Source organism: Melanerpes formicivorus, unplaced genomic scaffold (genome assembly GCF_026170545.1).
Source record: "Melanerpes formicivorus ecotype bairdi unplaced genomic scaffold, bMelFor1.0.p_v2 SCAF_11, whole genome shotgun sequence".
In the NCBI taxonomy this organism is placed as follows: Eukaryota; Metazoa; Chordata; class Aves; order Piciformes; family Picidae; genus Melanerpes; species Melanerpes formicivorus.
The window spans coordinates 3,692,563-3,709,964 of record NW_027142363.1 but is presented as its reverse complement, the minus strand read 5'-3'; the positions used below and the strand labels follow the sequence as shown (position 1 = coordinate 3,709,964).

Sequence of the window (17,402 nt, the reverse complement as noted above, 5' to 3'; positions counted from 1 at the left end):
GGTTTAGTTGATCAGATAGTGTTGGATGATAGGTTGGACTCGATGATCTCAAAGGTCTTTTCCAACCTGGTTAATTCTATTCTATTCTATTCTATTCTATTCTATTCTATTCTATTCTATTCTATTCTATTCTATTCTATTCTATTCTATTCTATTCTATTCTATTCCATTCCATTCCATTCCATTCCATTCCACTCCACTCCACTCCACTCCACTCCACTCCACTCCATCAATGCTTCCAAATGAAATGAAGCAACTAGCCTTCCTGATTTTTTATCACTACAGTGAGTGCTTACTAGAAATTTCATCAATGCACAAGGTGAGGGCACAAAACTGAAACCTTTACTCAGAGCAGATATTGTTTTATACATTCCATGGCTTAATCTTTGGAATATTCACCTTTACTCTTGTGTAAATCTAGCAATTCATTGCTTTTTGGTATGGGTAGTAACATCAGATTCAGAATGAGAGGGTGAGTGTTTGAAGAAGAATGGTGCTTAAAAAGCCAATACCTTCTCCTTACAAACTAAGCAGTGAATAATTTAGTTTTTTAAATGATGTCTACTATTCTTCCAACCCTAAATAAAATCTGAAACAGAAATAGAAGACAGAAACACAACAAACAATACCACCAACAAACCTCCCCTGGAAAAGGATACTTTTTTGAACAGGAAATGAGTAAATTAGCAACAGCAACTTCCAGTGAAGAATTCCAGGTTTCAGTTTCTGTGACATCAAGGTCAAATAGCCATTTTGCCAAGGAATCACCACTGCCTTTGACTGCTGTTTTATTGGAAATGTTATTCCATATTTCAGGTGCCTTTATCTTCTGTCATCGCCAGTGCACTGCCTAGTCTGAAAGTTCACCAGGCAGACTCATTCTTTTCTTACTAATACACCCTTTGTGTCTGCTGGGTTTATGGATTTCACGCCTATTTGTGCAAGGTTAAGATGGGTTGCTTCAGATTTTATAGAGACAGCCAAGTGAAGTTCCTCACAAGCAGCCAGATGGGCTTAAGTGTATAAAGTATACTGTGACCAATGAATTAAATCTGTCACTCTCTGCCTCATCTTTTGTCTCCTTACAGCTGAGGCCATATTAAGATATGAAAACTTGCATCACCACTCTCTTTTCAAAACGAGTAAGCCTGCTATTTCTTTAGCTTTCAACAGCTACGCTCCTTGTGCATCTTAGCAGAGTAGAACAAAACCTATGGTCCTGAGTAAATTTAGAAGTCTGAAAAATATTTTTTCCTCTAATCCTTAAAACACATGTATATTGAAAACTATAAATCCAGGGGGGACAAAACATAATTGTGATCTCAAAAGCCAAATAAGAATGGTTTGTAAACATATCAACAATTCAGCCATACGGAATGACCATGTGTTAATGTATGCAAACATTTGGCATTGCTCAGTCAGTGCATATCTCCAGACTACAAAATACTGAGGAATCTTTCACTATTTATTGTTCTAATTTTTAATTCAGATTCACTTCATGGTATCATTTTACTAGCCTTTGCAAGCATAAGAACAGCACAATAACATATTTGCTTTCAAGAACCTAGGCTTACAGCATGTTGTACACGGGTGGGCTGTTAGAGACATTACATCCCAGCAGCTTGTGAAGTCAGTCAGTGACAGAGATCCAAGCCACTTTCCATTATTTACCTGAAGTCCTGGTTAACTGGGGAGGTCCCAATGGACTGGAGAGTAGCAAATGTAATGCCCAGCAACAAGAAAGGAAGAAAGGAGGATCTGGAAAACTATAGACCTGTCAGTCTGACCTCAGTAGCAGGGAAGGTCATGGAGGAGATCATCTCAAGTGTCATTACACAACATACAGAGAACAACAAGAGGATCAGGCCCAGTCAGCATGAATTTATGAAGGGCATGTCCTGCCTGACCAACCTGATCTCCTTCTATGATAGGATGATCTGACTGTTGGATGAGGGAAAGGCTGTGGATATTGTCTACCTAGACTCCAAAAAGCCTTTGACATTGTTTAGCTGGTATATAGTTACACACATGGTGAAAAGACAAATGCATATGTGTTTATGTACAGTCATATAACAGCATCGTAGGAAAGAAGATGGAAGGGCTTTCAAGACACCACTTTTGACCCATATTGTGCTCCTCTTATAATTAAAAATCCTCAAAAGAACATGAAGTAAGCTGAATGTAAAGCAAAGGGAATGAAATCTAGTGAACCCTACATTGCTAAAATTTCCAGGAACACTATCTCAGAAGCCTTTCTTTGAGTAGGGCATCTTCCCTCTCCACAACAGTCCTGTGAGATCCTGAATAAGCAGTCAGGAAAAAAAGCTCTTAAACTAAACCAAAAATGAACAAATAAAACAGCAACAAACAAACACACACCAAAACCAAATAACCCCCCCATCCTTTTTCTTCATCCCAGGAAATTTCTGGAAGCTCTGACTGAGATATAAATGGTTCATAATCAACATTCCTGTTCTTACTTGCACTCCTCAGGGAAATGTGCCAAAATATTAAGTGAATATAAACACTCTGCAGCAAAGCATATCTTGCTGCCAGAGCAGCAGCCACAGAGCTTGAGGTACTTCAAAATGCCTCAGAGTTGTTGGAGCAGGCGGATCCCACAACTCCCTGAAATCAGCATATTATCACAGTAACTCATCCCTGCCTCTTCAACCCCTAGATAAGAGCCTTCTTTTTAATTACAGATAATGTTGCTATGACTATTGCTTACAAGCTAAAAGATTTCACTGTCTTGGTGCTCCAAGGATCAGACTTCAATGAAAGCTAATTAGAATTTACACTGAGAAGAACTGGGACCTCTAATTCTCTACTCTTAAAAGTTTATATAAATAATAGTGCAAACCCTAACATTACAGTTGTTAAATTTTAGATAAAAGATGAATATACAATCCGTATTGGAATGCCAAAGGTTCAAGAGAGACACGAGATTCCAGGTTCTCAAATGCACAAGCAACCTTGATATGTGCACAGCCAATGGAATGTCTCATTTAGTGTACAAAATGCACAAACAGGAAATGTTCTGTTGACATTGCCAATTCTGACAATCCAAATCTTGCAAAACACCTGGAATCTGCAACATAATGTCCATCTATTTCCTCAGACATACAGAATACAGAATCAAGAACCTTCGAGATCAAGTCCAACCTAGCACCCAACACCATCTAATCAACGAAACCATGGCACCAAGTGCCTCATCCAGTCTCATTTTCAACACTTCCAGTGATGGTGATTCCACCACCTCCTTGGGCAGCACATTCCAATGGCAAATCACTCCTTCTGTGAAGAATTTCTTCCTAATGTCCAGCCTAAATATCCCCTGGTGCAGCTTGAGACTGTGTCCTCTTGTTCTGGTGCTGGTTGCCTGGGAGAAGAGACTAACCCCCACCTGGCTACAACCTCCCTTCAGGTAGTTGTAGACAGCAAGAAGGTCTCCCCTGAGCCTCCTCTTCTCCAGGCTAAGCAACCCCAGCTCCCTCAGCCTCTCCTCACAGGGCTGTGCTCCAAACCCCTCCCCAGTTTTGTTGCCCTTCTCTGAACACGTTCCAGCAACTCAAAATCTTTCCTAAACTGAGAGGCCCAGAACTGGACACAGGACTCAAGGAGTGGCCTAACCAGTGCTGAGTACAGGGGCAGAATGACCTCCCTGCTCCTGCAAAAATAATTTATTGCAGTAATTCTCATTGTTTTGTAGGGAGCATTTTTGTAAACAATGTCCCAAAGTTACATATTGTGACAAGAAAAAAGTTGTATCAAAATTCTCTCATTGTTACTCCACAGCACAGCATTGTAAGCACACTCTAGTGAGCTGTGGCTTCTTTTCATTAAATCTTACTGTTTTCCCTTAATACCAAAGTTCCTGCAGTCTTTCCTTGTGTGATATATCAACTTTTCTTTTTGAAAGATACCAGCAAATGGTTCTCCAGCTCTTGGAATAGCACAGAAAGCTTGAAAAGGTCACTCAGAAACCAAGAGGAGAATTCAGAAGAGCCAAGGGGAGTGTATTTTAAAAAAACCCACATTATTTTTCAGCTGATCTCATGACTTGAAACACTGATTTTTGAATAACAAGCAATTACATTGTTGGCTTGTCTCTAGTGGCATAGGAAGTCTGGGGTACCACAGCTCAGTGAGCTGCTTCATGTCAATTGAGACATGGAAAATGAAAGAGCTCTGAGCTTACAATTTGTACCTGCCTTTGTAACAGGTTAAGTGTGTGCACAAGGTCAGTTGTCACAACCCAGCTGATGCATGGGTCTGCGACTGCATGCCTCAGCTCTCAGAGAATCCAATGTCTCCTGTCCTCCTCTCTCGTTCCAGAAGGCAGCCTCCAAAAGATGAAGCTTCCTCCTGTCACATATGTCACTGAAACTCCATCCAGGTATTTCTCACAGTCACTAACCTGGAAGCACCCTGCACAGCATACAGACTCAAATATGAGGTCTTTGTGCAAGAGAGTGGGCTATGCAGGGGAAAGACCCCCTCTTCTTTCAACATTCCAGAGCCAGCCACATCCTAGTCACTTTTGTAGGAAAACCACACTGTCAGAAGATAAGACTTTGTATCTCAATGAAAAGCTCTTAGGAAAAAAGTGAATGTCAAAATCTAAATAGTATAACCTGTTTCCACACATGGAATTCTTATTTAGCTAAAAATTCATTAAGGATTATACTAATCAGATATCAGAAAAAGATTTCCTGAAGGAATTGTTTGGATCAGTGACAGAAGTGTAGAAACTTGAAGTTGTCAGTGGTAAACATACATTTCCTAGAGCACATATGTGGAGGGAGTGAGGACTCTCAAATCTTTTAAAAGTAGCATCATTAGTCCTCTTTCCTCCCCCTCCCTGGCCTCCCTTCCCTCTCTCTGTAACCATGTAATTTATTGCTGGTGACAAGTGCCAGCTGATGACATCAACAAATTAATTTTCTTTCTTCAGAAGAGCTACCAGAAAGCTCCAGCGTCTGCTCCACCCCCGCGCTGGGAGCACATCCAAGAACCACGAATGTTATTTCTTGCAGGGGCTGCAGAAGAGCTTGTATCACAGGGTACAGTGAGCTAAACTGCGGTCATTCCTCTACCTTAGTGATTTTAGGCTGATCTGTGCTACTCAAGGGTACTCCTGTTCAGGGCTCTGAAGTTGCCAAAAGCACTGCAACACTGTCTGGGTGCATCTTCTGTGCTGCTTCTAGTGGCCCAGATCTCCACAAGACTGTCTCCAGGTCTTTGCCGTGTAACAACCAAATTGTGGGATTTTTACTACAGTACATGAAGATTTGGCCATGCCAGTTAGTTAGAAGCGAGCAGTACAGCCTGGAAGGAAATCAAAACCACAAGGAAATATATGGACTTTACTAGATTTGCACATCTGAACACCTGTGTGTGTGACGGCTTCACTCTTTCTAACATAGCGTCAGTAAAGTCCAGGAACTGCAATGCAGGCAAAAATCTTACCCTGATAAAGTCTCATTTGCTTCTTTTTCCACTTGCCACAAATCTTAAAGTGATCAAGTTCCATTATAAAATTCACCTCCATTTAGCATTTGCTTATTATCAAAGAAAAAGAAACAAACAAACAGTCTGAAGTTATTTAGTTTTGGTTATGAAGTCTTTGGCTTTGAACATAGGGGTTACCCCATTATTTTAGGATAGAATTAACCAGGTTGGAAAAGACCTTTAAGATCATCAAGTACAACCTATCTCCAACACCATTTAATCAATTAAACCATGGCACCAAGTGCCTCATCCAGTCTCTTCCCAAACACCTCCAGTGATGGTGATTCCACCACCGCCCTGGGCAGCACATTCCAATGGCCAATTACTCTGTCTGTGAAGAACTTCTTCCTAACATCCAGCCTAAACCTCCCCTGGTGCAGCTTGAGACTGTGTCCTCTTGTTCTCTTGGTGGTTGCCTGGGAGCAGGCTCACTAATTTGAAACTTTAAAAATCTAAGCCACCTAGAACAAACTTGACTTTGACTGGAAAGCTGGCTGTAGTAACCTGTGAATGGAAGCTGGCTATAAGAAAGAAAAATCCAAAGAATAATTTTTCTAAACATTAAAGGAATGTCACATAGCATGGGTGCAATTTTGTCATAAAATCTCTATTAATGTAACTGTGAATCATATGCCTGTATAAGTTAAAGAAAGATGTTCCTTGTTCTAGTAGCCTAGGAAATAGGCAAATTTTCAGAGAAAATATTATTCCTTTGGACTGGTTTTCACATGCAGTGATTACTGTTTTAAAATTAAAAAAGCCCTAAACAACAAGGATGATCTACTAATGACAGAGAGATAGGACACACAGTGCAAAGCAACACGCTGAGTTTGCTTTCACACTGCGATACTGCAGTTATTAGGCATTTGGAGACAAGAATACTCATAAAGCAGCATGTGACTGTAACTAGCTCTACTTTACACAATACTTAGCTAATCATAGGATCATAGAATCCATAAGGTTGGAAAAGACCTCAAAGACCATCAAGTCCAACCTGCCACCCAACACCTCATGACTGCTAAACCATGGCACCAAGCGCCACGTCCAATCCCCTCTTGAACACCTCCAGGGATGGTGACTCCACCACCTCCCTGGGCAGCACATTCCAATGGCTAACAACTCTCTGTGAAGAACTTTCTCCTCACCTCGAGCCTAAACTTCCCCTGGCACAGTTTGAGACTGTGTCCTCTTGTTCTGCTGCTGGTTGCCTGGGAGAAGAGACCAACCCCCACCTGGCTACAACCTCCCTTCAGGTAGTTGTAGAGAGCAATAAGGTCTCCTCTGAGCCTCCTCTTCGACAGGCTAAACAACAGCAAAGACACATTTCTCCCAGACACATCCAGGAGCAATGCCCTTGATCTGTATTTATGACAGAGATGCTCAGTGTAAATGAAGTTAGGAGGTCAAGATTACCATATGTGTACCTCTTTTTCAAGTACTCAGATTATTTACTAGCTTTCACACATAGCTGATATTTACTGTGCCAAGTTTTAGCATGCTCTTGGGGTTTTTCCTTCAATAAGCAAAGATAAAATCTGATCAAGACAAAACTAAAGTGAGCCAACGCTTAGTGATTCATATTCCCTTACATGTTTCATTAGCTCAGTCTTAAGAATGAAAGTTCACTTTGAAAAATCAATAACCAAAAGGCATTGCTGAACTGGGAGATTAAAAAAACAGTGTTGTTATAATCCCATCTTTAGAATGCAACTTTAAGGCGTGTGTAAAACCAGAAATGTCAAATCCTCTTGTTCTAGAGGTCAAGTAACACTGTTTCACTTGAAAGTACTTCTGGTGCCATGAAAGAAAAAAACAAACAAACAAAAATCATTGAAACCAATAGGTAGGATTATTAGCAACTTACCTAACTGGATAAATTGGGGATCACTTTTCACTCCAGGTCCTGCCCCGGTACTTGCTGCCACTTCCACACTATATCGAATACCAGGAACTAGAGAGGGGATGACTACAGAAAAGGTGGAACCATCTACTGTCTTGTTTATATGGTATCGACTCTCATTGCCAAGACACCAAACCTGCAGGGAAGTAAGTGCATGGTAGGTAGAAATGTTCAAAATTCAACCCCAAAGGCTAAGGCAGAAGGAAGGATGACACATTCCTTTCTGCTGCATAAAGACACTTAGAACTTGTCACTACTTTAACGTCTGCAGTCATGGATTGCTGTCCTAGGCATGGTATGAATACCGAAAAGTTACTTCATGTTCCAAAGATCAGCTCCAAGTACTGAAATTATTTAATGGGTTTATTGTAATTCATGTACAGTTTGACCGGTGACATCAGTGCTAATAAAACTAAAAGCATTAGTGAGATGGAACAAGTAAGGGAAGTCCCATGGCCAAGAACTGTCCACATAAACAACAAAGTGAGAGCATTCAGTTAAATGAATTTGCAATTCTCTTGTTCAGGAATCATTTGTCAAGCAAGCCTTTCTTCACTCAAGTGTAATGGCAAGTCTTTTATCACATGATGTCACAAAAGAACCAATGTCATGCTGGATTGAGTAATATAAAGAGTAATATGCCATCTTCTGTTGAGGGACAACTGCATGATATCAGCTTTCATTTGTTGGTTGAGATCAGGGCACAGGTCCTTCCGCTCGCCAGTGATACATTACATCAGTGATATTAAATGATTGGGAGAAATACCATTATGATATATTGATGTCTCTTTAGGCCTGCACCACTGATGTGAGAAATGCTTTTAAGAGTACAGTTGAACACCTAACTGCTATTAAAGGTGAAGTAGCAGCTACTCTAGATTTGCTAAAAAATGGATCAAGCTACGTTGATTTAATTTTTATTATTTTTACACAAATGTATTTATCTAGCAACTTAAATTAGTTAAATTCAGTATTTATCTATGAGTAAGGAAACTTCTCTGAAAACAACAGCATTTCTAACCTGTGTGCTGTATAGAGGAGGGAAGATTTTGCTTCTGACACGTGTAGCTCCCAAAACATTGAGTACCTGACTAGATGCTCATAATCATGCAGTTCTGCTGCTGTGAAGATTGTCAGGTGAGTGCCCTAAGGTTTCACGTACAGAAAAACTGCTAGGGCCATTTCTGTAGAGCCCTTTTCACCCAGACACTGGAAATTTATTTCAGGTTCAGGACATTTTGAGACCTTTGTTCCGCCTCTGGATGACAAGAACTGAAACAAGGCTAGCATGACACTGTGAGGATTTGGAATGTGTTTCATGCTCTTTTGAGAGAGAATCCCAACGTGGCAGAATGCAGTTTTGATGGCTAGGAATATAGGCTCTGAGGTGACCTACTTGCCTTCCAGTATCTGAAGGGGGCCTACAAGAAGGCTGGGGAGGGACTTCTCAGGATCTCAGGTAGTGATAGGACTAGGGGGAATGGAATGAAGCTGGAGGTGGGGAGATTCAGGCTGGAGGTGAGGAGGAAGTTCTTCCCCATGAGAGTGGTGAAGCCCTGGAATGTCCAGGGAGGTGGTTGAGGCCCCATCCCTGGAGGTGTTTAAGCCCAGGCTGGATGACGCTCTGGCCAGCCTGATTTAGTGTGGGGTGTCCCTGCCCATGGCAGGGGGGTTGGAACTAGATGATCCTTGTGGTCCCTTCCAACCCTGACTGATACTGTGATACTATGAATATACATCTACAGCACAATGTTTTAACTTGAAAATAGCAAAGACATTCTCACTTGAAAATTTTCCTTAGTAACATGCATTTACAGCAGACTGAAACCAAAGATCCTACCTCTCTGTGGCTATAAAGTTTACTTGATATCTACAACTAAATGTGCAAAATGTTTGTAGCTTGCTTTGGAAAATTAAGCTTAATTTCACATTGCTATATAAGTTACCACGTAACAATGTGAGCTGAACATCAATCCAGTGTATGTTGTTAAAGAAAAATCAAATGACAAACACTTTGTGATGTACTTGCAGTTTGTTAGAAATAAAATAGCATGATGAGAACTGTGTGAAGAAAAATTTCTGTACACTACATACATTGTCCTACGAGCACATTCTTCAATTGAAACATTTCCATCTAAGGACCCAGTTACGTATAATTTACACAGATATCAACACAGTTAATTATTATCCCTGAGCTTTTCAAGTCACTAAGCCTGTTTATATTTACTACCTCCATCAATGTCTTTGAGACACAAAAGGTTTCTTAAACAGGTATCCTTCCCTCTCAAATTGTGTGTGCATTTCTCAAGTTAAAATAGACATAAGCAAGCACATAACTCAAGCACATAGTTGTTTTAGTTAAGACTGTTGACCCTTTGCTTTGACTTCCAGAGGCTATTCTAATTGTCTTCTATGATCTAGACAGGATTACAAAATACAGAGCTTGGTTCAGTGTTTTCCCCTATTATTTGCTCTGTCTAGCCAGTAGATGGAGCCAAGCATCCACCAACAATCTAACCTGTCGCTACCTGGCTAATATTTCCTCTGCTAGGGGACCATGGCACGCCACCAGTACCTTATATTCCTGAACCATCCCGTTCTGGTTGTCTTCGGGGGGTGGCTGCCAGGCGACCACAATTGCCGTGCCATTCCCATCGTTCTTAGTTACTGAAACACTTTGAGGTGGAGCACTAGGAGCTGTTTGAAAAGAAGGATTGAACAGTTCAGTTTGTCACAGGCAGAAGTGATCTTTCTTTAAGAGGAACATGTTTTTTTAGGCTAGACAAATGCATTCTTTTATGCTCACCCTTCATTGAGGGCAGTTCTTTGCCATAAGTTAAAATGATACAGAAGGAAAGTAGTGTGAACCTGCAATCAGGCTCCTGGGTTCTGCTGTTGTCTTGCTGTGCAAGAGCAAAAACTCAGAGGCCCACTACCTGAACGTCACAATCCCTAACACTGAATTCCTCACTGGTCTCATATCATCTCACCTAGGATCAACAACACTGAAAAATAAAGTCTATAAATTTGCCCCAACAGAATGCTAAATTTCCTCTAGGGTGTATAGACTAAGTAATACAAAAGATTAAAGCCAGGGCAGAGTATGTTAGTATGAACACATTTCTAATACTAATTGATGTTTTACATTCTAAATGTAGTCTTTCTAAAAACGGGATGCTTGGCTGATGCTTAGGATGAATCCAGTAAAGCATACCTCTTGAACTACTTGCAGCAATAAACATGAGCTGCACAGCCTTTACACCGGAGAGGGGAGAGAAGGAGAAAGGGTGCACATCCCAACAGGGGCACCAAAATCCCTGTTCAGAAGCATTGGCCATACTTCATTGTGCCTGAGCAGCAACAAAAGGAAGAGCTTCGTGAAGCTTCTCTTTTTAGCATGTGTATGAGACGGAAATATATAATTTAGTCCACTGTATTTGTTGCCCTCCTTCATCTTTTCATTTTGTCTTACTGATTGATCCAGATAAAAAAGCCTTCAAAAAATGTGGCTTCCATTCCCTCAGTTGTAGTGCTTTGATGATTTCTGTGGTGTCTGCTATCTACTCAAGATAGTGATTAGCGGGTGCTTGAATCTGACAGAAGTCACTTGTGACCAGACCCTGAACTCAGCAGGGAGGAGCTCACACCGCAGTGAAGATAAAAAGCGCATTTCCCATTGTGTGTTGGAGGGGATTTTGCACATCCCTCTCTCTCTCTGTGTCTCTGTCTCTCTCGGGTCGTTCTGAATATTTACTTCTGTGTCACCAAACAATTCACATAATGATCAGTCCAACACAGCCTCCTCTGCTGCAGATTGCTGTTCTCAAACAGCACACACTTCAAACAAAATCAAATAATGAACATATCAGAGGAAAGCAGACCAGACTACTACTTCAAAAAGGAAAGATGAAGACAGTCTAGCTCCTACTTGCCTTCTTCCAGGGTCTTTGCAAATTTCACTTCGCTATCTGCTCCTTGAAACTCATTAAAAAAAGGGCGAGCCTTGATTTCGTAATTTACACCTTTCTTCAGCTCAGGAATGATAACGCTGTTTTTCGTCGGAGTCCTCACTTCAAAGATTAACCACTCTGACTCTCCATAGGATGCTGGTGTAGGCCGGTACAGAATCTTATATCCTTGAATATACTGGGATTGCTGGTCCACCTGGCAAGGCAGCAAAATGCACATCACATCTCTTAACAAATACAGGAATGATGACTGTGACGCCATGCACTGTCCATTCGTTTATTCAAAGTAAACAACACTGCCAAAGCAAATAAAGGCAGGCTCCCTGCATTACAGCAAATTACAGGCCTGATTCACAAATCCATTAATCTGTTAGATGCTGGTAGAACTGTGCTGGTTTCTGTGGATTTATGGAGGCATTAGAAGGGGATAACAGAGCTGTATAATATACCCTAGCGTGGTGAAATGAACAGCTTTTGCATCCATGGAGTAATGGAGCTAAGCACAGAGCAGACTTCTGCCCACCCGAATCTGTCCAGCAGTAGGGCAGGTGGCACACGGGAAAAGGGGAAAGGGTAAGCACAGGGAATACACAGATCCACAACTCAGAGTGATGAATATGGAGATCAAAGAGAGAGCCTGCCAACTCTCCCAAGGTGTGGAACTCTCCCAAAATCCATGAAATGAGCACCGCTTCCTGCCTGCTTCCTTTTGGAGAGAGTGAATTGAAAGGGCAGCCAGCTGGCACTAAATCCATCACTGTGATTAGGCTGGCCTCTGTCAGAGGGTAGATTTATCCAAGGACTTCCTCCATGTCCACCCACTCAGTGGGATGCTACTCTGATGGAGGGAAAAGGCTGTTTTGAAAGGGCTCCGAAAGACTCGTAAAATTCAATGTGGTAACAGAGATGAGACTTGGCTAAGTAGATCAAAATGATAGTCAGTGATCCTGAGTGCTTTTTAGATTAAAGCAATTTTAAATCATGTGCATGGAGAAAGAGCTCTTGATGTAAATGAGAGTGGGACTCAATGTGTTTGTCTAGATCTGAAAAAGAAAGCTACCTTACAGAAGTGATCTCTTGTGAAGCATTCACTATCTTTTTAACTACTGGTTTCAATTTCTGATGAATACAGGAGTCCAGTATCAGCAGCAATTATTACTTTGTTTTTCAAAAGTGCATGAGACTTTATAAATCTCATACAGCTATATAATTAAACCATTTGCTTGCAATTTTCCTCAGAAAAGCAAGACATTTCATTTTGGATAATCACGTAAGGAATGTGTGTGCACGTTAGCTGAAACTGAGGTAATGCTTATTTTTGAAACTGCAGAGAAGCCACAGGCCACCCAAGAGACTGACAAAAAACTCCCTGTCTGGAAAAGGTTGTTCTTGTAAGTAAAGGTCAAACAAAATTGTGCTAAGAACCCCAAAGATGTTTTAACATTATTAGTTAAAACAGGAGACAGCCTGCTGCAAGTGGTTGTGCTGCAGGTGACAGTGTAATTACTGTGCACACAGCAGATATTTGTCCTCTTGCAGCACCTAGGAGCCCTGGTTGTGGATCAGAACTCCAACAGGCTATGGCTCTTGTACAAAGTCAAAACAGCTTTTGTTCCTGTTAAAAATGTTCTGTCACGTCATAGCAAGGGCTATACCCAGTGCTCTCCTACGCTGTCCCTGCCAATGTACTGCACGGCACTTGGTGCCATGGTCTAGTCGTGGGTCTGTGGTGACAGGTTGGACTCGATGATCCTCGAGGTCTCTTCCAACCTTGGGGATACTGTGATACTGTGATATGGAAATCCTAAACAGACCTCAAAGCTTTGGATCTGTACCTGGTATAATTATCCCTATTGTTTTCTTCATTCTGCAATCTATTTTGCAGTTGGTCTTCCGTGAATTACATTTTCTCATGTCACTGCTTGGTACTTGCAATGTCTCATGTGGTTCTCTCTCCTCATTTCTATCTCCTGATTTCCAAATATCTCCCACAGTAAGCCATTTCTAAATCCTCTCACTGAGGCCTCAGCCTTGTGAGCCTACTTGAAACTTTTTTCATGTATGTTCCTATTTGCCTTGCTTCACAACTTCCACAGTATTGTTTCCTCACTCTCTCATTTCCTCTGCTGTATTCTACACATGGCCAACTTCCTGCTTCCTCTTGCCAGAGCAACATCAACACAACATCTGAAAACCATTTGCTCTTTCTATCTCTTCTGCCTGTACTACATCTGCACCGTGGGAAAGGATAGGTTCATATGAGGCAATATGGGTTTGTGTGTGTTTTGCAGTATGTGTGCAGGATGGAGGTAGCACTTTCAAACAGAATCATGCATTATTTCTCTCCACTGGTGACTGACAGCCAGGGAGTGCCCATGTTATCTCATTGAGGTACTTTTTACTGAAAGCAGTGCAAAAGCTTTAAATTAAGCAACTTAAGGCTTTGATTAGCCCTTCAGCTTCTGCAGGAGGACTCTGAAATTCTTACCATATTGCAAACAGCACTCTCTATGGAGACATAAAAGGGTGAAAACAGGACAAAACTTAATGAAGTAGGGAAGTAAAGCCCAAGTAATGCTCATTCAAGACAAAAACATCTGCAAACATACAAACTGTAGTCACACAGTGTGATTCAGGGTTATATATATATAACCACTTCTGTAATACAGATTTATACTTACAGTCCAATGAACTTCAATTGAGGAGGAAGAAAGGATAGTAGGGTTGTGCAGATGTAGCACCACATCACCTAGCTCTCTTTGGACCTGCTTGTGATCCACACCTTGACTTGTTGGTGGAACATCTGTAATGATTTAAGATTCCATTCTCACAAGTATATATGATTGTTAAAACGAGTATACATAAATACAAATTAATACATCCTAAAGTACAGGATGCTATAGCCAATAAGGTTTACCCTAAGTACATTTTGATTAGGTAAGGATAAAAAGATGTGAAGTATTTTCCTGAGAAAATCACCAATGCTTATGTAGTACCAAATCAACATTTCTTTGACAGAGAAACAGGAGGCAAATGCTGTATGACAAGAACAAAATTACACTCAGGGATGTCTTTGGTAAATGACTACAGCAGCATAAATTATTATTTCCCACTGGGAGGAGAAAATGTGATATTGCCCAGTGAAAATTCCTAGAGACTAAGCAACCTACAAAGAATGGCAAAAGCAGAAACTGTAACTGCAGATAAAGTTGTGAGCAAGCATCCTGTTTTTAATTACAAAATAAATGTAACAACTGAAGGAAAAGAAATCAGTCATATAGATGCAGCTTCTCTGATGGCTGGTGGCTTCTGTAAACAGCAGGGAGATCACATCTGAGTGCTGTCTGACATTTGGTCCATCTTACAGGTAAAATAATTGTTGATACATATGGGGGGGGACAAGTTCTTTTTAAAATATGCAATGGTACAATGGAAACATTTTCTGAATGCAGAGCTCTTGAAAAGCATATTCAAGTGAAAAGCAATGACTGTTAGGTTTCAAATCTATGAGGCAATTGCTAACTAGGCACCCAAAACATACAAGTACTACAGACAGCAGAGTAACATGGTTTCTGTATTGATTTCATATATCTCTTTTTGATCACTTAACTTTAAACAAATACCATGCTGACTATGGCTAAATATCACAGGATGGGAAATTAATGGAAACTGAATATAGTAATTATTATTGTTTAAATTAATCTTCTAGATACAGAGTAATGCATTACATAAACTTTGCTCCAGCTTACTACTCTCCTTCCTGACATCTTCTACTGACAAAGCAAGATCAGGAAATGTTCAAGGGTTCTGCTCTCTGAAAACCTTGGGAATTCCTATAGCTGCTTTCAAGAAGCACCAAAGAGAAAGTACAGAGAAATTGTCTATACATTTACCTACAACTACTACAATAAGTCACTGTAGATGTGTAGACTGTCTTGAAAGCAGAGGTCTGGCTAGTGCAGTTGGTGCTGACATAGAAGACACTTATTAAGACACTTATGAAATGCAAGAACAACAGTTGTAAAGCATACTTTTTGCATGGTGGTGTCATACTCAGTTTACCAGCTTTTGGTCTTGCCTAAATAATATTAAAACCACTTTAACACTGTGTAAGGACAGGGCAGGAGGACAAGTTTCTGTCCAGAGATACAGTTCTCATTTGGGAATACAAAGTCTACGCCACTTTGAAATTTTATCATACACTTTCCTCAACATATTCACAAGAAGATGGGATTTCTTCGAAGTTAAAGAAGCAAACTGAGGTTAGTGTGGAGTCAGTGGTGACAAATCTGGATTCTTAGCAAGGAATACTGCTAACAACAAAATAACAGAAACTAAAACCCCTCCACTGAGTCACTGCTGTATCCACATGTAGTATGTTCTGCCAAACAGTCCATTTATCAGAGAATTTGCCTCCCTCCAGATTTCAAAAGCATTAAAGATAGAAGTTTCTCTTTGGAGAGTTGCCTAAATGTCACCCTGCTTATAATGTAACAGAAAAGTCAGTGGAGTAATTAGTTCTATCTTTGCGAGCTGTAAAAGATGAGTCATCAATATGAATCAGACTAGTAATAGGCTCAGCCATTTGCAAATCTGGGCTTCACAAAACCACTTGTGTTTTCTTGCTTCAGGCTTAAGCTTCCAAGACAGGGAAGTATGGAGTACTCCAAGACAGGAGTACGTTATTGTTAATATTGATAAAGTGAATGTAGATTAGGTTCCTGGTCTGGATATGAATTTAGGACAAGATTATACCATCCTCTAGACAAAAGTGTCTAAATTGGAAATTGGAAAGATATTGGAAATTGGAAGATATTGGAAAATATTGGAAGATGATATTGGAAGAAGACTAGAACTGCTTTAAAGAACTTGATACTTGAGTACATTTCTTACTGTTGATGAAAATTGTATCCATTGACTGCTATTTTCACTCAGGCTTTGTGTCATTCTCAGGTCTTCTACTCTACTACATGCCCAGAGGACAGCAAAGCTTTTCCAAGCCATTATAAACCATTCAGCTCTGTTTAGTGAACAGAACACTGGCTCATTCACCATTTATCAGAGTCAGGTCAGTGATCAGTTCATTTGGGACCTTTAGAACCAGTACTTCATCTTATCTCCAGGAACGAACCCACGCTGCGTGAAAAACAGACTCATGCTGAACACCACAGCCTGACTGCATAGTAACACAGCTTCTTATTCCCAGGAATACAGAAAACACCCAAAGGTTACTAGATCTCTCCTTGCTGACAGACTTAGGAGTCTGTGCAATCCCTGTTTTCCATGTTGCCATGATTCTGCTGTCTATATATGTCAATTGAAATTGCCACCCAAGAGAAGAAATGTGTAATAACAAAGGACAGCGATGTGAAAATGTTAACTTCCCAGGGGAGATGAAAAAGCCTTGCTCTCAGACCAACTTCAGAAAAAATAAGAAGTCACCCAAGGAAAATGTTTTGTTTCCTTTAAGGAACTTCCTTTCAAAAACAAACAGGTACTTAATTACACAAACAAAAAAACAAGCCTACAACACAGGCACTCTTCATAAGCCAATGGGTCAATTTCTCCAGTAAATAGGAACAGAAGAAGAAAAAGTCATGTCTGGAACTTTTAGTATGAAAAAGTATGTCCAGTTTTCCCCTTCTTAATAATCTTAAGTATTTCTACTGGGAAAATGCAGGCTGCAAAGTTGCAGTGCACCATTCCCTATATAACATCATAAGTATAATTCATTCTCTTCATTGAACAAAGTTACTTGAAGTGTCACTAGCCAGATTCAGTCTGTAGCTGGACTTCAGTCATAGCTGGAGTCTGTGGATGACTACAACCACTACTGTGCAGCCTTTTCTTCCACTTGGCTGTCTGTAAGCACTCTATGTCTTCCCTACTGCTTTAATTTTGGTAGTTGTATAGTTCAAATACTTCTAATACTCTTGCCAAAACCTCTTCTTTACTGGCTCACTGATGCCAAATTCCTTCAGATTTTAAACTTCTCTCTTCCACAGAGAAGAGCAGAAAAC

The 17,402-nt window shown here is 40.5% G+C and overlaps 1 protein-coding gene across 2 annotated transcripts in view; it reads right to left on the bottom strand.

The window, feature by feature from the left end:
- The window catches only part of ROBO1 (roundabout guidance receptor 1), a 633,792-nt gene that overhangs the window by 43,463 nt on the left and 572,927 nt on the right, over positions 1 to 17,402 (bottom strand). For both annotated transcript variants that reach the window (XM_068144423.1, XM_068144425.1), the window contains 4 exons: positions 14,064 to 14,185; positions 11,347 to 11,578; positions 9,990 to 10,111; positions 7,379 to 7,550 (listed from right to left, as the gene is read on the bottom strand). In XM_068144423.1, coding sequence (XP_068000524.1) covers positions 7,379 to 7,550; positions 9,990 to 10,111; positions 11,347 to 11,578; positions 14,064 to 14,185 — 648 coding nt within the window. The remainder of the gene's footprint in view (positions 1 to 7,378; positions 7,551 to 9,989; positions 10,112 to 11,346; positions 11,579 to 14,063; positions 14,186 to 17,402) is intronic.